At 39.2% G+C, this 26,666-nt stretch overlaps 1 protein-coding gene across 3 annotated transcripts in view; it reads right to left on the bottom strand.

The window, feature by feature from the left end:
* The window catches only part of ascc3 (activating signal cointegrator 1 complex subunit 3), a 541,129-nt gene that overhangs the window by 233,154 nt on the left and 281,309 nt on the right, over positions 1–26,666 (bottom strand). For all 3 annotated transcript variants that reach the window (XM_043687007.1, XM_043687008.1, XM_043687009.1), the window contains one exon: positions 2,933–3,124. In XM_043687007.1, the coding sequence (XP_043542942.1) occupies positions 2,933–3,124 (192 nt within the window). The remainder of the gene's footprint in view (positions 1–2,932; positions 3,125–26,666) is intronic.

The following is a 26,666-nucleotide window of genomic DNA, read 5'->3' on the forward strand; positions in this document are numbered from 1 at the left end:
ACTCTATGCTACTCTCTCCCCACCCCCACCCTCCTCTCGTTTATCTCTCCACACTTCAGGCTCTCTGCCTTTATTCCTGATGAAGGGCTTTTGCCCGAAATGTTGATTGTACTGTTCCTCGGATGCTGCCTGAACTGCTGTGCTCTTCCAGCACCGCTAATCCAGAATCAGGTTCAGCAAGTGAGCAAGAACTTGGGCAGATGGAATATAATTTGGGAAAATGTGAGGTTATGCATTTTTGTGGGAGACTAGGGGAACTGAATATTATTTAAATGAAGAAAGTTATGGAATATAGGTATTTGGGTTCCTTGAGCCCATGAATCATGAAAAGCTCCCATCTAAGTTCAATAGGTGATTGGCAAAGAAAATTTGAATACTGTCCATTATTTCAAAGGGAGTGGAGCACAAAAATAGGGAAGTTTTGCTAAAACTATATAAAGCACTAGTAAGACCACAGCTGGAATAATGTAAAGATTTCTGGATCCTTTAAGAAAAGATACACTGCCACTGGAAGGCAGAGCAGAGAAGGCAGAGATTCAGCCAGTATGAAAGGTCTATCTTGTGAGGAGAGATTGAGCAGATTAGGTCTGTACTCAATGGAATATTAATGAATGAGAGGGAACCTTATAGAAATGTACAAAATTCATGTCGAGGTAGAAAGGTTGCTACCCATTGTGGGAGAGTCTAGGTCTCGAGGACATATTCTCAGATAAGGAGTCACATATTTAAGGCAGAAATGAAGAAGAATTTATTTTCTCAAAAATGTGGTGAATCCGTGGAATGCTTCAGAGTTCTATACAGGGCTATTTAAGCTGGGTCATTAAGTGTATTTGAAGCTGAGATATACAGGACTTTTTAATTCATTAAAGGAATAAAAGGTTATGGGAAAAAAAACAGGAAAAAGAAGTTGAGGAGTTTCAGATCAACCATGATCTCATTGAATAGCAGATTACATTTGATGCACTGAATGGACCACTTCTGCTCCTCTGTCTTACGGTCTTGTCATGTACAGCTGGCTCTGCAGGGGAGCTAATCATGCTAAGTGTCACAGTAGCAGATTGGCAAACATGACTGTTGTCATGGATGCAAGTGGGTAGACTTTGTCATGTCAATCATTGAAAGGAATTGATTACAAAAACAGAATTGAATGAAACTTCCTTTTAAGCAAAATAGTCTCACTTATTTCAGCCTTCTCAAAATATGGCTGAAATTTATTACATTAAATTGTGATAACTTGAATTTCAGGTGTCTTGCCCACAAATTTGCATTAATTGGAGCTTTGAGATCACCAAAGATGCCACTGTGTAACCTGATTTGCCTGTAGGTACACTCAATGTCAATATTACAGTAACAGAATCAATGTGAAAACTGCATTCAGTAGTACTGCAGCCATTCTTGGTGGTGGACATTGAAACATTTTATGCTCTTGCCACCCTCAGTCCCTCCTCCTTGTGTTGTTCAACATTGAGAGGTATTGATTACTCTAGATCTGTGTGCCAGTAGGACAGGACATATTTAAGGATGGTGACAGTGGTATCTGGGACATTGCCTGTAAGGTATGATTCTGTGAGCATGACTGTCAGGCTGTCACTTGATGAGTCTGTCGGACAGTTCTCCTAATTTGGAACCAGCCACCAGATATTAGTAAGGAGGACCTAGCAGAGTCCTCATGGCTGTGTTTGCTTTTGTCATTTCTGGTGCCTAGTCAATGCCAGGTTGTCCTTCCAGTTCCCTTTTTTTTGTCGAGACTTTATAGCAATTGTTACAACTGAACGCCAGAGGACAGCTGAGATCAACCCCATTGCTGTGGGTCTAACATGTAGGCTAGACCTGGTGAGGATGGCAGATTTCCTTCCCAGAAGGACATTAATGAACCAAATGGGATTTTTTCTGACAATTGACAATGGTCTCATTGTCATCAGGAGATTCTTACTTGCAAATTTGAAGAAAAATTGAATTTGACATTCTGCCATGTCGGGATTAATGTCTGGGTCCACAGAACATTTGCTGAGTTTCTGGATTAATAGTCTAATGATAATAATACTGGGCCACCCCTTCCACACTAACGCTGGAAAAGTTCAGCAATATTTTTCTGCTCAGCCTTCGGAAAAATACAAAACAGGCAATGGTAGATCCATTGAAGATGCGTCTGGACAGATGCATGAGTAGGTGGGGAGCAGAGGGATACAGATGCTTAGGAATTGGGTGACAGGTTTAGACAATAGATTTGGATTGACTCAGGCTTGGAGGGCTGAAGGGCTTGTTCCTGGGCTATAAATTTTCTTTGTTCTTCTTGGAGAGAGTCTGCCATATTGTCAATGCAGTCAAGCATCATTCTCATTCTGCAGTGTATACTCCCAGAGCATCTCCACGGCCTTTGCAGATTCAGTCAGATAAACATGAGAGATAAAGGTATGGAAGATGGTAACAGAAGTTACAATCACCAACTGCTTCTGCCACAGCAGGCTCAAACAGGCCTAGGGTGCTCAAGAAACCAAGAATGAGGAGCAGCAAGATGAGCCGATTAGCCCAATGACAAAGCTCATATTGTCAAAGGCCAGCTGAGAGAGGCCAGCATGGAATGTTCAGCATGGACAATTGTGGAAACAAATCCTGGTTGACAATACTACACTCTGTATGATGGAGCTGCAAGATGAGGCAATCGTAGAGACAGAACACACTTTCACCTTGATGCTAAAAACCCTTATGAACCAGTGAATGCATGCCTATCCACAAACTCGTAATTTGAGCAGAACATCCCGTCTGGCACTACTAAACATTTTATACCCTCACTGATCATCAGCAAGAATTCTACGCTGAATAACAGAAATAAACCATTTAATTTAAGAATTTAAAATCAGAAACTTGTATTAGATTTCTTAATGACAATGTTTTAATATAACCAAATAAGAATTGGTTCTCAGTAACTTACCTTGATGATGACAGCATGTGCAGGAAGATTGACACCCCAGGCCAATGTAGCTGTGCACACCAATACTTTTATGTGTCCACGTGAAAAGCAGTTTTCAACCAAAGTCCGGTCCTGACGTAACATTCCAGCATGATGAATGCCAAACCCATCTGGGAACAATTCACGTAGCTGTTTGTTCCGGGATTTCTGAATCTGAGGAGTTGACAAAGAATAATTGGTTCAGTACTTTACCAGCTTTAGTCTTGAATGCAACTGAATTTTAAATTGTTAAGTATTTCAAGAATCACAGTCAACTTCAAGCATTAACTCCATTTCTGTCTTCGCAAGTGCCGCCAGACTGCCAAGTATTTCAAGCACTTTGTTTTTCTTCAGATTCTCAGCAATATTTTGCTATTATTTTCATCATTTCAAGGGGGATGAAGTAAATAAGGAGGGAAGTCTTGCTACACAGTGCATTGCTGAGACCACACCCAGCATTTTTTGAATAGTTTTTTGTATATTCATTGGGAACCATTTAGAGAAAATTAAATAGCCTGCTTCTTCAGATAAAGGGACCGCCTTCAGAAGGGAAGGTTGCGCAGCACGGACCTATATTCTCCAAAGCTTAGGAAGAATGAGAGGTGATACATCAAAATATAAAAGACTCTTGGGAGCTGGCAGAGTAGATGCTGAGATAATGTTTCCTTTATAGAGGTGTCAAAAACTAGTTAATAGCTCAAAAATAAGGAGTCTCCAAATTTAAGACAGAGATGGGAGAAAATTCTTCTTTAAGAGGGTTTCTTTAAAATTCTGCTATGGGTTACGGACATCACTGGCAATTTCCCTTAACAAGCTGGGTGAGCCATGTTATTGAACTGTTCTAGGCCATCTGGTGCAAGTGCACTCACAGTTCCATAAGGAAGGCAGTTCCATGATGTTGATGTTGTGACAAATGAAGGAACAACAGTATCGTTCCAGTCAGGATGGTGTGTGGTTGAAGGGAAACTTGTATATGGTGGTGCTCCCATACACCTGCTGCCTTTATCTTTCTAGGTGACAATGCTAACAGAGAGCTAGACAACATCATGGAGCTCATTATGCCTTCAGCACAATACAATAATTTCTGGTACTGTTAATACAACCTTTAATAACAGTTACAGAAGACCATTTTGACAGATTCAAAACAATCAATCAGAGATTGTTTTACTTCTGTAGTCTGTTTCCATGGGAATTGAGATGAACTAAATCAAAAGCTGTAACGCCTTCTCAGAATTTAGACTGCATTCACAAGGGGCTCCAAATTCACTATCTTGAGCTGAACTACCAATAATGCTAACATGTAACAAATCACAACACAACTGTTACAGTATGTGATTACATATTTAATCAAACATCTGCAAATGATGGAAAAGACAAATAAAAATACAGCTTTAATAAAGTGCAAAGTTCTAGCTTATTGATACTGATTGATTTCCAGTCAGTTCTACTATAACTCAAAAGTTCCGTTCTCTTGCAATCCCATGTTATAAGAAAATCGTGTAATAGCAGCACCATTTAAACTAATGTGGCCGGAATTGTGTTATAACCAATACACGCTTTAAAACTTTGCGTTTTAGAAACAGTGTCCCCAATTCGTCAATCGTGTTATAGCAAATTTGCATTAACGAAACACGCGCTATAGCAGAATGACCCGTATTTCATATTTCCATAAATGCAAGCATGTCACTGCACTTATAAATATTCCCCTCCAGTATATTAAAATGTCTTTTAATATAAACATAAGTGGTTATATTTCTGGCTAATGCTTATACCTCTGTTATTCTTACTTGAATTCTGGCTGTTCATTCACTGCAGCAAAAGACAATTAAATGACATACAAAACCTGCATGCAAGTGCTTTGATAATTAAATTATGTGATAAAGGCATAGTTTTAGCAATTATTCAACTATCTGCAATTATTGTATAAAAATGCATTTCCATGACAAATTCCAAGACAACATTTTAATCATCATTGATTTCTAAAAGTCACGAGAGTACAGAGATTATATCATCATCTTATACTAGCTGCTTTGTGTCATGCTGCACAATTTGGTCGGAGGCAGATGGGGAACAGAATAAACAGCCCTGTTTAGAAGAGACACCAAGCACTTTACTTTTAACCTCCTTGAAATTTAGTGAAAACAAATTAAATATTTTATATTGCTAATCAAAGATGATCAAATAAATAAAACAAAGAACTGTGGATGCTGGAAGTCTGAAACAAATTAATAAAGTGCTGAAGAAACTCAGCAGTCTTTCAGCACCAATAAAAAGAAAGCAGTGTTCATGGTTTGTATCCAGTGACCCTTTTAAGAACTGGATTATCAGATGTTTAAGTAACGCAAACATCAGCAGTGCAAATTTCAATACTAGTTAGACATCTACCTGCAAAGGAACTTCACATGCAGACTATAAAAAAAAACTTATTTTGAAATAGAAATGTCTCTTTTTATACTCAAATGTCTCAAAACAGATCACTTAAAATGAACCACTGAATTACAGCTAGTTATATGGAACAACCAAGAGAGACATTTTTGGAGCAAAAAAAGCCTTAATATATATTGTGCTTTGCATGACCACTTGACATCTCAAAGCACTTTACAGTCAATGAAGTCAGTTTTAATTGCAACTCTGTTGTACAGTTATGGTTTGAAAGATTTGAAACTGTCCAAGCTGATGATGTCACACAGATTAAATGCAAAAAAAAAGAGATCCTGCTGGAGATAGGCGCATCTTCTCAGGGTCTTAACTAACTCTGTAATTATGCCTCACTAGTCGATGTGAATGGTTCTAATTGCGATCATGGAATAAACTATATCTTGTTGTTAAAGCAAATGCCACTTTTCATTAAGACTCAATAGTGTGTAATTTCTACAGTCACTGCTGATTACAGCACTTGTGACATGGTGGTAATTACCCTACCACTGAGCCAGGAGGCCTGGGTTCAAGTCCTACTTGCTCCAGAACGGTGCAATAACATCTCTGAACAGGTTAACTAGAAAATATTTAGAAACAAGGATTGGAGGGGACTGTGGCACAGTTCTGGAGAGGCATTGGTGTAGTGGTAAGGTCACAGGACTAATAATCCAAAACCTCAGGTGAATGTCCTGAGAACACAGGTTCAAATTCCACCATGGCAGATGCTGAAATTCGAATTCCATGTTCAATAATGCCCTATCGGGAAGAAAATCTGCCATCTTTATCTGGTCTGGCCTATGTGCGACTCCAGACCTACAGCAATGTGGTTAAATATGAATTGTTCTTTGGGAAATTAAGAATGGGCAATAAATACTGGCTAAACCAGTGATGCCCACATCCTAATGAACAAATAAAAAAAAATCCTGCTCTAGAGGTGTTACTGAACAGGTTGATCAAAAATATTGAGAAAGTTAAAAATCACACAACACCAGGTTATAGTCCAATAGATTTATGTGGAAGTACAAGCTTTCAGAGTGCTGCACCTTTGTCAGGCAGCTATTGAGGTGGAAAGCTTGTACTTCCAAATAAGTCTGTTGGACTATAACCTGGTTTTGGATGATCTTTAACTTTGTCCACTCCTAGTCCAACACCGGCACCTCCATGTCAAAAATATTGAGGAAAGAGGAGTGATGTCATCAGGGTCTGTCTAACTTGTTTAAATTTTATTTTAAGAATAGAAAGAAGGATTCATGGCAGCAATCTACTCAAAGCACAAGCTGCCACTTTTGGGAGGAGAATATATGACAAACCTCTCTAGTAATAAATTAAATGCAGCAGCCAATCTCTGCACGGCAAAATCCCTTAAGCAGCAATGTGATAATGAACAGTTTTTATTTTGCATGTGATATTGATTGAGGGATAACCAATGGCCAGGACACTGGGAATAAATAACTATGCTACTCCTTTATGAAATAGTGTCATGAGATGTTTTACATTGATCTTTGAAGCCAAAAGATAGAATTTTTCAACAGTGCAGCAGGATAAAGCACAGGTAGCACACTATTAGTGTTTTGCTGGCTGAGGAATTCTATGGGGAAATATTTGAGACTTTTTATTCAGATTTCCAATCGATTATGAACATGAGCTAATTTTAAATATTGAGGCTTTACACTTAAAATCCAAGAGAAGCAAATTGCAATGCATTATTTATCACGAAAATTACATTTAAAATGAAAAATTAAATAGAAAACGATTTCCTATCAAAAAAAAGGTACTGATTATTCCCACATTGCTTTTACGCATTTATTTTCTTCAGGCACATGTGAAACACAATTTATACAATAGATAATGTGACAATTAGTTTCAATTATGCCCTTTAAAACACATCTGGCACATTTAAAAAAACAGTGGTAGGCTTGCGCTCTTTATTGCCATGTTTAATAGAGAAAATAATGTCTTCGTAGACCAGCAATTTATAATATTTTCACGAAACGTAAGTGTATCTCTAGTGAAGTATTACTATAAATTGGAATGGAACAGCTGCTTGTATGTTTTATACTGCAATCACTCATTCACTCATTAAGGCAACAGTTGCACTCGCGCATTATGGATCAATCATTTCGTATGGAATGTCTATAAGTACATTTTGAAAAATCAATGGTTTGATTACTAACAGTATTGAAAACAAGATAAAAACCCCTTCCTGGATGAACAGAGTTATTACAATTTTGGTGACTGAACTAACAATCTTTCTCCAAATTGTTAGAAGTCTGTCATCTTTGACAGTGCGATTTCATTAACTGTAAAAATCAAAAGCTAGGTACTGTAAATGCTCATGCAGAGTGTTTAATAAAGTCAGTAGGCCTAATACATCTGCAAGGAGAGGAAACAACCAACTCTTTGAGTATAATATACAGGTCTTCTTCTGAATTTGGAACACTGGCTCGGTTTCTCTCTCTACAGATGCAGCCAAGCCTGATGAACCATAAAAATTAACTTCCTTTCACCAGAAATGTTCTGACATACAGTTTGGACTTGTGTTACCTAATTACAGTATGTAACATTTTAATCACTAAAACAAATTTTTACAATGTTTTCAATGATTTTCATATAAAAAGGCACTTACTTCCTATACAGTTTGCAATCATGACCTAAATAGAGCCTGTATAGTCAAATATAGTCATTAACAGATGCTCCTATTTTTCATATTTTTTAAAATACATTTTTTGCCCAAAATTATTTTTCATTTACATATGGTTGAATTCAAGTATTCTCCTCCAATATCAAATGGGAAAGAATAAAAACACTACTGAAATAAATACATAAAAATAATAAACATTTTCTCGTTACCCTGCCCCCAAAATGCCATTGAGTAATTTACAGTATGGAAGGCCATCCAATCCACTTAATTGAATAAACCACATAAAATATGTTCAAAAGTTCAATGATTTAACTAAAAAGGTGGTGTTAAATTCAGGTGGTACCAGATCACCTTCGCAACATACACAATGCTTTGAGTAGAATTACTTAAAATAGATGAGCAGATTTTCTTTGATGAACATGACAAACTCATTGTTATCTGGAGTGGTGCAGCTAACCAAATGCATATATGGATGGTGGAGAGAGTTTCAATCGATGTATTCAAGAGGAAATTTAGATTGTTACCTGAAAGAGGAGAATATGCAGTGCTATAGGGTGAAGACAAGGGAATGGCACTATTGCTCCTATGAGGAGCTGGTGCAACAATAACAATAACAAGACAAATGGCTAGTTAAAAATCACACAACACCAGGTTATAGTCCAACAGGTTTAATTGGAAGCACTAGCTTTCAGAGAGCCACTTCTTCATCAGGTGGTTGTGATATGAAAACCAACTGATGAAAGAGCGACGCTCCGAAAGCTAGTGCTTCCACGTAAACCTGTTGGACTATAACCTGATGTTGTGTGATTTTAACTTTGTACACTACAGTCCAACATCAGCATCTCCAAATCAAGTCAAATGGCATCCTTCTTTGCTCTGACAATTCTTCACTATTTACAAAATCACAGAAGTCAATAACAGGTTTCAAGAGGCCAGACAAAAGCCAAAGGATTGGGTGTACATGTGACAGATTGAATTTAACATTGAAAAGTGTGATGCATTATGGTCGACTGAATTAACAGCGATACTACAAGCTCAGGGGTAAAATTTTAAATGGTAAAAGCACAGAGATATTTCTGAGTCCTTGGCGTTTTGTGTTTAAAAAACATTAATACAACGCAAGCAATTTGGGTTTCATAAACAAAGGTATCGGTACAAAAGTCAAGTAGTTATGCTTAACCTAAATAAAGCATTAGCTCAGTCCCAAGAGAACATCATCCTTTTCGGAAGGATGTAAAAAAAATCTAGAAACCTGGTATTGAATAAATTGATCAGACTGCTTTGCAATTCTGCAGGTAAACTGGAGAAGCTGGGATTGTTTGCCTTAGAGCAATGGATGCTGATAGGAAATTTGAAAAGGTGTTTAAAATCATGAAAGACATAAATTGAGTGAATAAAGAGAAACACATCTTTATGAATTAAGATTTACATTCACTGTTTAAAGAACCAAAATGACATGAAGAAAACTGTTTTCTATAACGAGTTAAGATTTAGAAAGCACTGCTGGGTAAAAGCAGATTCAATGGTATATTTCGGAAGGGAACTGAATAAATATTTAAAAATAAAAGTGCAAGCACGTGAGGAAAAGCTAGGAAATAGATATAACTGAATTATTCTTTGGAAGAGGTTCTCCAGACTCAATGACAGAAAGACAACTTCTGTGCTGTTTCATCCTATGATTCTATATATGTATATATCTATACACATATAAAGCTTGAAGAAATGCTGATGTTGGAGGTAAAATTAGTTTGCTGTCTGGGAAAGGAATGAGCATCTTTGTAAACTGTGGTAAATCTGATATTATGCTTACATTTCGGTTTTGATTGTTGAAAAAAAAAGATTATCCACAGCATTAACCACCATTTAGTATGGTGGGGCAGATGACAATCAACTTGGGAATCGTGACATGCTATGCCCGCATGCTTACACAAAATAGTCAGTTGTAAGAGCTGAATAGCATTATCTTGTGGTGCCATAACAATGCTTTATTGGCAGCACAATCATTATGTTTTTATTTTCTATTTATTTGTGCGATGCTTACTTTCATTGCTGAATTATTTAATTGGAAATGTAATGTTTTGTGTGTATTTTTAAAGAAGATAGTCACTCTGTTTTACTGTAACCCCTTCCACTTTTCTATCACTGTAAGAATGGATTTTCCCTTTCTAAGTTTGAAGTCTGAGAGGAGGTATGGTGCTGCCACCATTGCAGAAATGCAGCTCGGGGATATGCCTGTTTATTTTGACACTTCACATCTGGAGGTCACATTAAGTCACTCAACATTTCAGGAAAACAGTAATAAAATTGAAAACCAGGGGCTCAAGCACAATAATCTCAAGAATACATTCCATTCCCACATGCTACTTAACATGAGAACTGGAGGACCGATAAATTGAATAACAGGCTGGACAACCAGTGTGGGAATGAAGGTATCAGATTCTGAAGCTTTGGGATATGTCTGGGATTGATGAGACTGTACAAGCTGGACATTTAACAGCACTGGGATAGATAGTAATCACAGGGTGATTTGCTGTTGAGGTGGGTTCAAACTAGCTTGTCCAGTAATATAGGGGTGATTCACATTGGAAGGAAGTAAAGTTGGTAAAAGGAAGTTTTAAAAAAAGCTGCTAGTGAGACTAAAAGACAGGAGAACAAGATGCCAAGCATCAAGTGCTTTGATGTGGAATGATGTCAAAAAAATACAAAGTTAATGGGACTCTAACTGAATGCATGGAACATTCACAATAAGGTTGGTGATTAAAGACACAAAGATAGAAAAAACGATTGTGATATAATTCCCATTACAGAAACACAACTGTATGAACCAGAACCAGGAACTGAATAGTCAAAGAAATGTGATGCCTAGGAAGCACAGACAGGGAGGAAAAGGAGGTGGAGTTGTGTTGATAATGTGAGGTGAGATCAGTAAATTAGTACGGGCAAGTTTTGGATCAGAAGAATGAGGAATCAGTTGGATAAAGCTAAGAAACAAAAAAGGGCAATAAATTTGGCTGAATTGTCTTATGAGCCACAAAATAATAATGACAATAACAGGGATAGTAAAAATCAGGTGATGAGACAAGCATGTAATGTGGGTAATAAAGTAATCCTGGGTCACTTCAATCTGCATATAGACGGGGCAAACCAACTGCTTGGAATATGAGTTTGAGTATGTTAGGGATTATTTTCTAGAGTAGAATATTGAAAAGCTGACAAGAAGAGAGGTTATATTGGATCCAGTATTATGTAATGATAGAGAGCTTATTCACAATATTGTTGTAAAAGAACTTCTAAGGGTGAGTGACTACAATGTGATAGAATTTTACATGATGTTTGAAAGTGATGTAGATTAGATTTTAGATTACTTAGTGTTTAAACAGGCCTTTCGGCCCAACAAGTCCATACTGACCCGCAGAAGCGCAACCCACCCAGACCCATTCCCCTACATTTCACCCATTCACCGAACGCTACGGGCAATTTGGCATGGCCAATTCACCTAACCTGCACATTTTTGGACTGTGGGAGGAAACCGGCGCACTCAGAGGAAACCCATGCAGACACAGGGAGAATGGGCAAACTCCGCACAGTCTGAGGTAGGAATTGAACCCGGGTCTCTGGTGCTGTGAGGCAACAGTGCTAACCACTATGCCACCGTGTCACCCATGCCACCGTGCTGCCCGATTGACTCTGAAGCAAGGATACTAAAGTTGAATAAGGGAAATGACAACAGCATGAGGGATAAATTGACAATTTGAGATTGATTGAGAAAATATATTAAAAGACATGACTACATAGACAATACATGTAACATGATGCACAGCAACTGTACATTCTTTCAACATTCAAAAACTGCAAGCCACTGAACCATGGCTGACAAAGGAAGTTCAAGATTGCATTAAACTTAAAGAAAAGGCCAATAAAATGGAATCAGAAATGGTAATAAATCAGAGGTTTGGGAACTTTTTAAAATACAGCAAAGGAGGACAAAGAAACTTATGAGGAAAGGAAGAACAGAATATGAAGTAATCTGGCAAAAAAAAGAAAAACTGATGGCAAAAGTTTCTAAAACATGTGAAAAAGAAATATTTGGCTGAAATGCATGTAGGCACATTATAAGCACAATCAGCAGAATTTATAATGGGGAATAGAGAAATTGTTGTGGAGTGTCTGCTTTCACTGAGGAAGAGACCAGAAATCTCCCAGAATTAGAGTCTTAAGTTGATGAGGGAGAATGAGGAGTTTAAGGAAATTAGCATTGGTAAGAAGGCTGTATTAGACAAATTAATGGAGCTGAAAGTTGTCAATTCACCAAGACTATAGCCTACATCCCAGAGAATTGAAAGAGATGATTATAGAGGTAGTCAATGCAGATTGGAAGTTAGCACTACGTGTCTGCGAGGGTTTCCTCTGGGTGCTCCGGTTTCCTCCCACAGTCCAAAGATGTGCAGGTCAGGTGAATTGATCATGCTAAATTGCCTGTAGTGTTAGGTGAAGGGGTAAGTGTAGGGGTATGGGGGGGGTTGCGCTTCGGCGGGTCGGTGTGGACTTGTTGGGCCAAAGGGCCTGTTTCCACACTAAGTAATCTTAAAAAAAACGGAGCAAGGAGAACTAGAGATCTGTTTGCCTCACACAACATGAGGAAAACTGCTAGAATCTAATATACAGAGCACGTTACAGGGTCACTTGTATAAAAACGACCTAGTTGGGCACAGTCAGTATGAATTTGCAAATGGGAAATAATGTTTGACAAACTTGGCAGAGTTTTTTTGAGGATGTTATTCATAAAATTGATAAAGGGGAGTCATGAACCTAATATACTTGGATTGTTAAAAGGCTTTTGATAAGGTCACCCACAGGAGGTTGACTACAAAAATTAAAACATATTGGATAGGTGACAGATTATGCATTGGCAAGATAAGGATTGGCTAACATTCAGAAAAGAGAGTGTGGAAATAAACGAGCCATTCTGACAGTGGCAGGTCATGATTAGTTGGTAAGCGCAAGCATCAGTACTTGGGGTCTCAGCTGTTCACAATGCAATGATTTGGATGTGAATGCAATCTAATATTTCCAAATTTGCAGATGATATAAAATAAGCTTGAATGTGTGCTGCAAAGAAACCATTAAATAGTTTCAGGAGGATTTGGACAGGCATAGTGAGTAAAAAAGAATCTGACAATTGGAGCACAATGTGGCAAAATGTGAGATTATCCACAGATATTCACAGTTTTTCTTAACTGAAAAGGTATTGGAATTTGTAATATGGAATTGGAAAGCTGATAAGTCACTGAAGGCTGACATACAAATGCAGCAAGTAGTTATGAAGGCTAATGGAATGTTAGTCTTTAACCTGACAGGATTTCAGTACAAGAAAAGTAAAGTCTTGTTTCAATTGCATGGAACTTTGCTTAGACTGCACCTGGAATATTATTTGCATTATTGCCTTCTTTTCTTCACAAAAGACTTTAGTACCATTGAGAAAATGCCATGAAGATTCACAAGGTGTGTTCATGCGATGGCAGGATTATTCTAGAATTCTGAAAATAATTAAAGGTTTTATAATAAAAGGTAACATCTCAGCTTAGACAATGCCTTAAAGGTGCGAGGTTATAGCGTGTCTGTATCCTAATCTTGAATCAGACTCTTTCTATTTCCAAAGTGGACTTTACAAACATTACATGAATTGACTGTCTGCAGGTTCTGCATTTTTTGAGCAAAATAGAATATATCTGCAAATACAAATTCCCCCATAAACCTTTACGTGTGTCCGCGTGCAGAGGGAGAGAGAAAGAGAGAGAGCGAGCCAGAGAGTGTGTGCATGTGAGAGAGTGTGAATGCACAAGAGAGAGTGTGTGCTTGCATGTGTGCAAGCTTGGTAAAGTATGTATGAGCATGTGATGGGATATTAGCCTGTGAGAGGATGCGTGCATGGGTGAGTGTGTGGGAGGTATACGTGTGCGTGTATGAGACAGAGTCTGCATGAGTGCGTGTGTGTGAGTGAGTGTGAGTGTGAGAGAGAGAGAGAGAGAAAAAGAAAGTAAGTATAGTGCAGTGGGGCCACCTGTAGTCTGATATGAACCCAAGGTCCCAGTTGAGGCCATCCTCATAGGTATCGCACTTGGCTATCAGCCCCTCTCGGCCACTTTGCACGGCTGCCTGTCCCAAAGTCCATCATGGAGGATGGTCACCAGGCAGGGGTATTCCCTCCCAGTTGGGGAACACTTCAGGAGTCAGGGACATTCAGACACGGACCTTTGGTGGCCTCTACCACTGGAATAGTTGTGACCTCTTCCCAAATTAGCCTTTGAGTAAAACTATGTTTCCTTCAATTTTTCCTAATTTATGTTCTGTGACATTATTCAGAAATGTCATTTTTGAAGTAGGAAGGAGGGCAAACATGTAGAATGGCCTTCTTGGAGCTTAGCACAAACATGGAGAAAAATAGATGACCGGCCGAATGGTCTCCGTCTGTGCTTATGATTCTTTCAAAGCACACGCAAAATACTATTGTTCTGCACTTGTATATTCAGAGAAATAAAACAACAAATTTCTTGCAACACCGTTGCAACTTTATCACTCAATAGTATCATGAATCTGGCTGGAAGTAATTATTATTGTGGAGTGTAATTGACCCATTGGCCCAGATCTTCTGACTGATGTTAGCAATAGTAAAGTCTGTCTATTTAATCTGTCAGTGTCAGTCTTGGATTTTGCCATTGTAAAACAGTGGCTAGGAATTCACTTATTGCACAATCAGTGCTGGAGGCCAGAGCATGTCCCCTTTTTATGGCAATAGCTGCTATATTCCAGTAAGTAAAGTATTTAAAAGTCCAAAGTCACTTAGCCAGTAACTGAGAGAAGGTCAATGTGTCAGCTTAGTGGGAGAGGGAGCAGGGTGGCAGGTAGGATTGGTAGGCAGGCATCGGAGGTTGGTTGCCAGTTAAGTGGGTGAGAAGTTAAGACATAGGCAGGTAGGTAAGAGCGTAGTGTTTGGTTAAGTGTCATGTGTCTAAGAGGAAGGACTTATTCTGAGTAATTGGGGTAGATGGGAAGTGTAGTCTGGATCACAGAGGGTCATTTTTATATTTGCTAGGGGTTAGAACAGGTTTTAATCTTCTAACGTTTCCTGGTTAATTATTATGATTCAGAACTGACCATTATCTCTAACTCCAATTCAGAATTGTGACCATTTTTGAAGGGTTCTAGATACCAGGTAATTGTCCATTGGAAGTTTAAGTATTTCAGGCAATAACCAAATCATTGGCATGTCAGGACTTCTGAGAGGTCTAACAACTCAGATGTGTGCTCAATTTCTGACTATCCATTGACTGGAAAATCTGGGCTAACATGTATATTGTACATTAGATTGCTAGTTATCTACAAATCAAGATAGTAACTGATTTAATTTGTAATCATTTGACCTCACATAACACTTGAAAAGAATTTGGACTTGAAAAATAAACTGAATACCACAAACAAATTATTCAAATAGACATTGGCAAAAAGAAAGACTGGAAGCAGCTTGTAGATCACAGTGGGAAAAGGTCCATTTATGCAGGTAATTTGTTTATCAGTTTACATTTCTGCTGTCTATGAGAATTTGAGCACAGAGGTCAGCAAACTTTGCATTAATAGATGGAGAATCTTGTGAAGCTTTCTGATCCCCATATCCATAATTCCTGATGAGTTCCCTCGGTTATTGAATATCTGTGCTAGGAATATAAATTCATCCAATTTATCTTTGGCAACCTCTACTAAAGCTGCTGAAAGACAGGAATAGCATCAAATAACCAAAACTGTTAAAGCAAGTTTCATATTGTTTTACATATCAAATAATAATTCCAAAAAGCACTGGCCAAAAAGTTCATCATAATTTAGTACAGACAGCAGATTTCCATTTATTAAAAACAATTTTTCAAAGAATCAGTATAACAGCATCAAATTACTTGAGTGTTCTATGCCAACAAGGCTAAGCTATCCAATACCATGCCCTTACATAACTGAATATGAAATGCATTAAGGCTGTCTTTTGGAGCCTTTTCACATAAAATCTATTTGCATTTTGAGAAGAGAAATGGGTCACACTGCTTTTCCATATGAAATATTATCGCTTAACCACCATTAAATTCAGTTCCCAAGCCACTTGAAAATTCAATCAAAAAAAAGAGATTCATAGCTCTACCTGGTACACTTTAAAACACATTCAGAGCATATAATATATTTTGTGAAATGTATCATCCTCTGCTCGTGAATGACTTTGCCCAAAAGAATGCCAGTGAAATCAATGCAGAAACATCTCATGAACATGAAAAAATCTTGAAACTATATGTCCAAAGTGAAAAGGATCACAGGCTCTAACATAGCACAATGTAATGGGCACAAACATCAAGAGGGTGAAATATAGTGTGTGAAAATGGACAATTTTTTTGTACTCTACTGATTTTGTTTAATCTGTGTGACCCCAGCATTCTCAAACATTGACGACAACATATCAGCCTAGTCTATAGTTTAAACTCGTAGGTTACTGATCTTTCATTTGCAGAAGAATGTCTGTCATCCAGGGGCCTGCCAGCAAGGTAAGTTTGAATATAGAATACTTATCTCATGAATCCTCCATTTCAGCAGCGGGAATCCAGAAAGCACAAGCCAGGGGGCAGCTGGGAAGGTAAATCTAATATAAAATACTTACCCCGTGAATCAGCAGAGCGAAGGTTGAACGGAGCAGAAGCAGATACAGAGACTGCTGGCTAAGTGACCCAATATATTCAGACAGTGGCTGAACCTAAAACACAACACGTGTAGTGTCTCACACCCGTCCTCCTCTTCTAACCAAATAAAAAGACTGGAAGGTTGGTAAGGTTGTATTTTTTTTAAATCTCTCTTGACAATTTAGAGCAGAGGGGATGGAAGCTAGGGAAGTTGTATGCTCCTCTTGCAGGATGCAAGAGGTAAGAGTCACCAAGAGTGTCCATGCTGACTTCACCTGCAAGAAGTACATCCAACTCCAGCTCCTCACAGACTGCGTTAGGGAGCTGGAGCTGGAGGTGGATGAACTTTGGATCATTCGGGAGGCTGGGGGTTATAGGGAGGTAGTCACACCTAAGTTACAGGATAAAGGTAGCTGGGTGACTGTCAGGAGAGGGAAAAAAAAATAGGGAATGTGGTTCAGAGGGAAGTGGGGGAGAATAAAAGAGCGATAGTGATCGGAGAGTTTATGGGGAAGAACAGACAGGCCAACGAGACTCCAGGGTGGTATGTTGCCAGGGGGCCAGGGTCAGGGATGTCTCGGACCGAGTCTCCAGGATCCTAAGGTGGAGGGTGAGCAGCCAGAAGTTGTGGTACACATCAGTACCAATGACATAGCTTGGAAAAGGGATGAGGATCTGAAAAGTGAATATGGAGTTAGGTTGGAAGCTAAAAGGCAGGACGAACAGGGTAGTCGTCTCAGGATTGCTACTTGTGCCACAGGCTAGTGAGAATAGAAACAGAGAGTGAGTGCAGCTGAACATGTGGCTGCAGGGCTGGTGTAAGGGGCCGGGGTTTCAGATATGTGGATCATCGGGATACCTTCTGGGGAAGATGGGACCAGTTCAAGGAGGAGGGGTTGCACCTGAACTGGAGGGACACCAATATCCTGGGCGGGAGGTTTGCTCGAGTTCTTCGGGAGCATGTAAACTAGTTTGGCAGGGGAATGGGAACTGGAGCTACTGATCAAAAGATGGGGTAGCTGGTGAACAGGCAGATACAGCATGTAGAGAGTCTGAGGGGAAGGACAGACATTTGATAGGGCAAAGTTGCAGTCAGTGTAATGGATTGAAGTGTGTCTATTTTAATGCAGAAGTGAAAAACCTAGAGCATGGATCAGTACTTGGAGCTACGATGTTGAGAGTATTACGGAGACTTAGATATCACAGGGGTAGGAACGATTGTTGGATTTTCCGAGGTTTAGATGTTTCAAAAAGAATAGCGAGGAAGGTAAAAGTGGTGGAGGAGTGGCATTGCTAATCAGGGATAGTATCACAGCTGCAGAAAGGGAGATCATCGAGGAGGGTTTGTCTGCTGAGTCATTATGGGTGGAATCTGAAACAGGAAAGGAACAGTCACTTCCTTGGGAGTTTTCTATAGACCCCCAATAGCAACAGAGACAGAGGAGCTGATTGGGCGGCAGATTTTGGAAAGATGCAGAAGTAACATGGTGTTGTCATGGGTGACTTCAACTTTCCTAATGATGAGTGGAACTTTCTTAGTGCAAATAGTTTGGATGGAGCAGACTTTGTCAGGTGTGTCCAAGGATAATTCCTGACTCAGTATTTAGATAGGCTGACGAGAGGGGAGGCCATATTGGATTTGATGCTTGGTAACGAACCAGGTCACGTGTCAGATCTCTCGGCTGGAGAGCATTTTGGTGATAGTGACCACAACTCCCTGACCTTTACTATAGTCATGGAGAGGGACAAGAGCAGACAGTATGGGAAAGTATTTAATTGGGGGAGGGGGAGTTACAATGTTATTAGGCAGGAACTGTGGAGCATAAATTGGGAACAGATATTTTCAGGGAAATGCATGACAGAAATGTTGAGGTTGTTAAGGGAGCACTTGCTGCCATTGCTGAATAGGTTTGTCTCACTGAGGCAAGGAAGGGTTGGTAGGGTCAACGAACCTTGGATGACAAGAGATCTGAAACGCCTACTGAAGAGAAGGAAGGAAACTGACTTAAGGGTGAGGTAGCAAGGATCAGAGAGTGCTCTGGAAGGTTACAAGATAGCCAGGAAGGAACTGAAGAATGGATTTGAAGAGCTAGAAGAAAGCAAAAAAGAAAGCTTCAGCAGGTAGGATTAAGGAAAATCCCAAGGCGTTCTACACTTATGTTAGGAACAAGAAAATGGCCAGCGAGAGAGTAGGGCCGATCAGGGATAATGGAGGGAATTTGTGCCTGGAGTTAGACGAAGTAAGGGAGGTCCTCAATGAATACTTTGCTTCAGTATTCAATAGTGAGAGGGACCTTGTTGTTTGTGAGGACAATGTAAATCAGGCTGATATGCTTGAACAGGTTGACATTAAGGAGGAGGATGTGTTGGAAATTTTGAAAAACATGAGGATAGATAAGTCCCCTGGGCCAGATGGGATATACCCAAGGTTACTACAGGAAGGGAGGGAAGAGATAGCTGTGTCTTTGGCGCCTCACTGTCCATTGGAGTAGTACCAGATGATTGGAAGGTGGCAAATGTTATTACCTTGTTCAAAAAAGGAATAGGGACAAACTTGGGAATTACAGACCAGTTTTACATCAGTGTTGGGCACATTACTGGAGAGGATTCTGAGAGACAGAACTTATATTTACTTAGAAAAGCTTATGACTGAGATACAAAAGATTTTCAGAGTAAACTAGGCTAGGGGATAGATATATTATTATTTCAGACAAGCTAAATGTCATAGTGACACTTTCTGCATAATTCAGACTACATATAACCTCAGCATTTGGGGATTTAGATACTTCCTAATAAGCAATTAAGAATAGATTGACTAACAAGAAGAAATATAACAACACTAGGTTGTATCTAAGCTTGACCTTCATCAAAACTGAAGAAAATGTTTTCTTGACCAAGCTGCAACACTTCAACTTCAATTTCTGATTTTGTAACAGACTTTCCCATTAACTTCTTAGGTATGATCACTACGCGGTGGTGGCAACCTTTATTTCTCTAACCTTATTTATGCTTTTATACTTCAGATGGAACAGTGAAGTGTCTAAGGAATAGAAATCACTTTCAATCTTTCTGGAACTCATTTGATAGAGCAAGAACACTCATGCATCAACAGTGAATAAAGTGAAACCAAATGAGACTTGACCTGAATAATTTTCCGAGTGCTGGCAGAGCTCATAATAAGACATCGGACTGCATATTGTTGATAAGGTGCCTCTTTTCAGACCAACCTCACTACACTACTTCGGTAAATCACAATAACTCAAGGAAAATCACATGTAGATATAGCTTTACCTACTTGCTTTTTCTGCAAAAGAAATGATCGATATGATGGAATCTATTTATTATGAAATTAGTAGTGTTGAATTCTCATCAGGTTTGTAATATTTACAATCTAATTCCTAAGATGATAATGATGGGCTTTATTTTCGTTTATTTAATAACAGAATTTAGCACAGAAGACCCATAAGCATATGAGAGCCTTTGTTTATCATGATGCATTACTTCATGTATAAGGAGTAAAAGAATCGTTGCTCCACATGATTCCTTTAAGCTATCAATGCCAGCAATCCATTTTCACCAATAAGCCAAAACAAAAGGCAGACCACGGAGTTATTACAGACATTGAGCTATATAGCATCGAAACAGACCCTGTGGTCCAACTCATCCATGTCAACCAGATAACCAATATTAATCTTGTCTCTTCTGCCAGCATTTGGCCCATATTCCTTTCAACCCAGATGTCTTTTAAATATTGTGATGGTATCAGCCTCTATCACTTTCCTGGCAGCTCATTTAATTCAGGAAAAAAAATTGGTAAAATATCGTACAGGCAGGTACAAACATATGATAGGGTTAGACAGAAGTATTACATTTTGCTCCTCAAACTTTTTCCACCACTCAATGATATCATTACTAATCTGTGACGTAACTCCATGAAGCTGCTTTTGCCCAAAATTTATTAATCCTTTGGATAACAAATTATCAATATCAAACATGAATTCAACAATTGGTGTTAGTACCATTTGCAGGAACAAATTCTAAACTTGTATCACCCTTTCTGTGGAGAAACATTTTTAAATTTCACTGCATCAAAATCCTGGAACTCCCTATCAACAGCAATATTCTGGACTGGCTGAGATTACCCTCAACAGGTCCCACCTGATTGAGGTTTACAAAATCATGAAGGGTATAGACAGGGTGGATAGAGATAAGCTTTTTCCCAGGGTGAAGGATTCAATAACAAGAGGTCATGCTTTCAAGGTGAGAGGTGAAAAGTTTAAGGGGGATACGCGTGGCAAGTACTTCACACAGAGGATGGTGGGTGCCGGGAACGCGTTGCCAGCAGAGGTGGTAGAGGCAGGCACGGTGGATTCACTTAAGATGCATCTGGACAGATGCACGAGTAGGTGGGGAGCAGAGGGATACAGATGCTTAGGAATTGGGCGACAGGTTTAGACAGTACATTTGGATCGGATCAGGCTTGGAGGACCTGTTCCTGGGCTGTAAATTTTCTTTGTTCTTTGTATAAAGGTGCGGTGGTGGGCTGACTTATAAAACTTTTCAATGTATTTTTCATGTAAAAGTACATGTGACAATAAATTTCTATTCTATTTTATTCAATGTGCAAGAAGTTGCGTCTGGGTGGGATGCTCTTCAGAGGGTCAGTGTGACCTCAGTGGGCCGAATGGCCTGCTTCCACATTAAGGATTCTATGCTACTATATGATTTTATTCTAATGACAGAGCAGTCATATGATCCTCTGGGACTTTAGCAACTTTGATTTACTTACAGCCTAAGGATAGCAGCAGTTTCAGGAGGTATCTCATCACCATCTTCTGAAGGGCAATTAGGGAAGGACAAAAATCACTGATCTAGACATTCCATTAAGGGTTTAAAAAAAACTTGTACAAAGTTAGGCTCCAATGTTAAGACTTTGCTTCTTTATCCTCGACTCACAACCCAACAAAACAGTTTCTCTCTATCTATTCTATCAGTTACTAATAGTATTTGAAAAATTTGATCAACCCAGTACTTACCATCCTAAATTCCAGGGAATACAAGCCTGGTCTGTGTAATTGTTCCTCATCATTTTACCCTTTCTGTGCTGGACTCATAACAAGGTTAATACTGTATATCTCTTCACAATGTGGTGACAGAACTGATCACCTTATGCCAATTTTGGTCTAACCAAAACCTGCATTTTCTGTAACATGACTCATATTCCAGCCCAGATAAAGAGTTTAGTATGGCATTATCCCTTTTGATTATTCTCTGTACTCATTAATAACATTTTAATGATTATCTAAATGAACCAACATTATTTTTAGCTTTTCACCAGTTAGAGAGTACTCCAAGTACCTTATTGTGTTCTTTCTAGGTCAAAAGTGAATGATTTTAGGTTTCCATGTGCACACCTAAAATATCAACCACCTTTGCCCCAATTACAAATTTGGTCACATGGCTTTCTATCTCATCATCCAGGCTGCCCTTTTTGGAAAAAATAATTGCCCATTGGAAGCTCACCATAAATTGGGCTGATCATACCTTTCAAACATTCAATCCAATAAAACTACAGATGCAATAGCCAGTCAGTGTCAGCTGCAACTCAGTTGTTAGAGCTCTTACCTGAGGGACAAGGCTTTGGCTTCAAGTCTTATTCCAGGACGTAAGCACAGAAATCAAGGCTAAGACTACAAAACAGTTTGAAATGCCTTCTTTTGGCCTACTTGTGGTTGTGAAGAATCACATAACACTTCTCATGGCTTTAAAGTTGCCAGACATAAAGGAATTAAAAGAGGGCAGCAGTAGGAAAAATTGGCTATAAAATGAAATATCACAGAGGTCACATCAACAGACACCTGTATTAGAAAGGGCTCAAAATGTTTCAAAAGCACTCGAAGCTATTCCACATAAATTCTTTACAGGCAGGTGGGACTAGATTGGGTTGGGATATCTGGTCAGCATGGACGGATTGGACCAAAGGGTCTGTTTCCATGCTGTATATTTCTATGACTCTAAGCTTTCTTCAATTTCAGCAAATTTCAAAACAGACTGCTATAATGTTGAAATCAGATCTCTAACAGATAAATATTAAAAAAGGATTTAAAAAGTTTTCAATCACTTTTGCTCAACAGGAACTTAATTATTTTCTATACTGGAATATTCTTTCAATAGACAAACAGTAGCAGTCAGATTGTGCTCAATATAGATAAGAGTAGAAGGTCTGTACTTTTATTTTCAATTCTTCAAATATACAGCATAATTTTAGTTTGAAAGGAATCTGTTTTTGATATAACTTTGGGATATTTCATGACAGATCTATGTTGAATCTAAGCAGTAATATAATCAAACCATAATTGTAATTTGAGTTAGTCACTACAACCAAAATCCTGCTGTAGTACCAATCGACAATAAAATATCTCCATGGAATAAGCAGATAAATCAATTAACATTCATTCAATTATGTTCTGGGCAGTTTCAAACGTACATTATCTGAATCTTAGCTCTAGGTTCCCCACATAGAGGACAGTCTAAGATGGTGAACCATTTTCCATTTGTGATTTTTCCACAATACGCATTTCCAAAATCATGGTCATGTTTTTATGTGTAGCAGACATTCAGAGCCAGCAAGAAGAGATAAATCATTTGCATTTTCCTCTGTAAACAATGGCCTCTCCTGTAAGCCATGACAGATAACAGTTTGCATTCTTTTTCTTTGTCAGATTGAATTATAGGCAAGATTACATCAATTCTTGTAAGAAACTGTATATCACAGTCAATATAACCATTGTTAGAAAACCAATCTTTTAGTTACAGGCTACAACTGGATGCAGAATTTATATTAAGACGACAAACTAAGTTGTCAAATTCCATCCACAACACAGTGAAATAGATCAGTCCTTTGGCCTCTATGTAAAATATATGCGGTTGCTAAGCACATGTAAGGAAGTTGCATGGTGAGCCCTACTGATGATTCTTGCTCAAAAATTGCAAAAATATTTATTGGACTCATGCAGAAATAATGAGTGGCGACGTATAGGATAGCATTTGTCATTACGGTTTACTGCATCCACACATCTATGGACTGTCAAAAGACACACAAAACTAATATTTAATTAAAACATGTATTGATGGCTACTTCTGTACATGAATTTACCAAATGATTCAGCAAGTTGCCACTAAGAGGTCTAAATGAGTTTTTGCACATACAGTAATACTTTATCCATTGTTCTTGTTTAACATTGCTAGCCTATTCACTAATATGCTGCTTAAAGAGGTCATAGGAATTTGTATTGCAGTGTTATATCATGGGAATCTAAACAATGCTCCATTGGCTGAATTCATAATATTGAACTTATAAAAGTAACAACTCATGTGGTTGAGTACAGTTTTAAAAGTACCATGTGCACCCAAATAGATGGTGTTGCCATGGGATGCCCTATAGGCCCAATATTCACTCACATCATTGTTGGGTACCATGAGAAATGGGTCTTCGATGGAATGACCTCTAACCTGCTCTTTGCATAGATACATAATTGACATATTTGCTTTATTTGAATCTGCTGCTGCTTGCAGAATTTTCCTCACACACTTCAATGGGCTCTATGTTTACTTGTAAACAGAGCTCCTTGTTCCTCAACATGCTAGTTGACAGATTTTCCACATGCTAAAAGACTGATTTTTATCCATAACTTAGAAATAAGGCTTGATGCTGAAATACGACACAATAAAAGCTCCTCTGCATGAAAATAGATGCTCCAATCAAAGCAATGTTTGGCATATGAGCAAAATTATGAATTTGATTTATTTACTGTCACATGTATTTTGTTACAAAATACAGTGATAAGTGTTGTATAGTGTTGCCATCTTAAAACAATATATACAATATAAAGACAGAAAAATCAAGAAATAAAGAACGCGCCTTTTCAGGGTGCAAAGGGCCCTTCAGATCATCCTGCAAGGGTAGGAAGCCTTAAAAGTTTCAGCAACAGGTGAAGTTGGCCATTTCATGTTACTATTATGCAGTAATAACGAGTGGTATCTCTCACTGACGAGATTTTGCCATCAAGCCAAAAAAACATTAATTACTTAAATGAGTAATGTATGAAACATTCAGCACTGTTGTAATGTCAGGCATCTAAGTCATACATTGCTATGACCTGGGAATTCTATGGAATCGCAGACTCCTTCTGTTGTTTGCAGCAAGCGGAGTGCTGTACATATTCAACCACTCCATGCTTGCAACCTCAGACCACAGTGTCCAACACTAGATGCAATTCTGTGATTGGACAACATTTCTTAAATAATCTGACTATGCTAAGGATTACACAAATAAACAATGTAAGAGTATCAATCATGTTACCAGGGTGGCTCACATACCACATGCTAGAAGCCACACTTATTCACACACAAGGTAGTTTCTTTGCGAATAGAAAGAACATTTTCTTTTTTAAATATTTCTTTTTTTAACTGAACAAAAGCTTAGTGGACTTCTTTTCTTGGGTTGATTCATTATGGCAATGTCTTAATGAGAGTTGATTTGCCTGGCCAGAATTGAGACAAAATCTTGGCGTTCACTGGTCCATGGCGCATTTCCCATTCTAAAGCCTTTTCCGAACAGAGTCCACTTGCCAGTATTCTCTTCTCAAACAATACAATTCATTTGCAGAAGAGAATGGCGGGTGCTGGGCGGAAGTGAAGTCAGAGCGCAAAGCTGGTCGGGAAGGTAAGTGATTGTTATTTAAGAACTTACCTCGGCGCCAACGGTCTTTTTGCAGCAGAGAACAGCGGGTGCTGGGCGGAATTGAAGTCGAAGTGCAAAGCCGGTTGGGAAGGTAGGTGATTGTTATTTGAGTGGGTGTGTTCTAGACCCCAGGTCCTACAAAGTAGGGCCTCCTCTAACCTAAATTAAAAGTCCACAGACTTGCCCCAAAAAGAGGGTCCAAGGAAGTTCCTGTGGATTGAAGAGTGAGGCTTTAGCTCAGGAGTCTTTGACAAGGAGGTGGAGTGAAGTGATTACGCCACAGTTGAAGAGGGTGAAGACATGACTGCCTAGCTGGTTCAGTGTGCTACGTGCTTGATGTGGGAGGTCAACGATTCTGGTGTGTCTGGCTCGTATAAGTGTGGAAAGTGTGTGCACGTTCAGCTACTGTCAGAGCATATTACAGCACTGATGAAAGAACTCGAGGACCTTAGGCTCATCCAAGAGAACGAGATCTTTCTGGACAAGACCTTCAGCGAGGTTATTACACCGACCATACCAGAAGAGAGCAGAAGAGAGCAGACGATGAGGAAGGCAGAGAGGAGACAGGTGCAAGAGACCCCGGGGGAAGTACCTGTCAGGAACAAGTTGAATCTTTTGGAAACAGTAGGGACAGATGACGCTGCCAGTCTGCGAGGCTGCCAGGTCTGTCAATCAAAAGCTGGCGTGGAGGCAGAGCGGAAGAGTCAGACATCGCACACAGCCGTGGGAATAGGGGACTCCATAGTGAGAGGAACTGACCGGGGTTTTTGTGGCAGCAGACGGGACTTAAGGATGGTGTGTTGCCTTCCTGGTGCCAGGGTTAAAGACACCACAGACAGAGTGCAGAAAAACCTCAAGGACGAAGGTGAAGAGGTGGTGGTAACATGTCGGCACAAATGATGTTGGGAAGAAGAGGAGGAACATACTACAGCAGGACTTTGGAGAACTAGGAAGAAGGCTGAAAAGCAGGACGTCCAGGGTGTTTATCTCCGGTTTGCTTCCAGTTCCTCGGGCTGGTGAGGCCAGAAACAGGGAGATAATGGACTTAATGTGTGGCTGGAGAACTGGTGCAGGAAGCAAGGATTTAAATTCTTGGATCACTGGGGTATGTTTTGTGGTAAGCATAAATTCTACAAAAGAGACGGTTTGCACCTTAATAGGTTGGGGACCAGCATTCTGGCAGGCAGGTTTGCTACTGCAACACAG

The sequence above is a fragment of the Chiloscyllium plagiosum genome, chromosome 3 (genome assembly GCF_004010195.1).
Source record: "Chiloscyllium plagiosum isolate BGI_BamShark_2017 chromosome 3, ASM401019v2, whole genome shotgun sequence".
NCBI lineage: Eukaryota > Metazoa > Chordata > Chondrichthyes > Orectolobiformes > Hemiscylliidae > Chiloscyllium > Chiloscyllium plagiosum.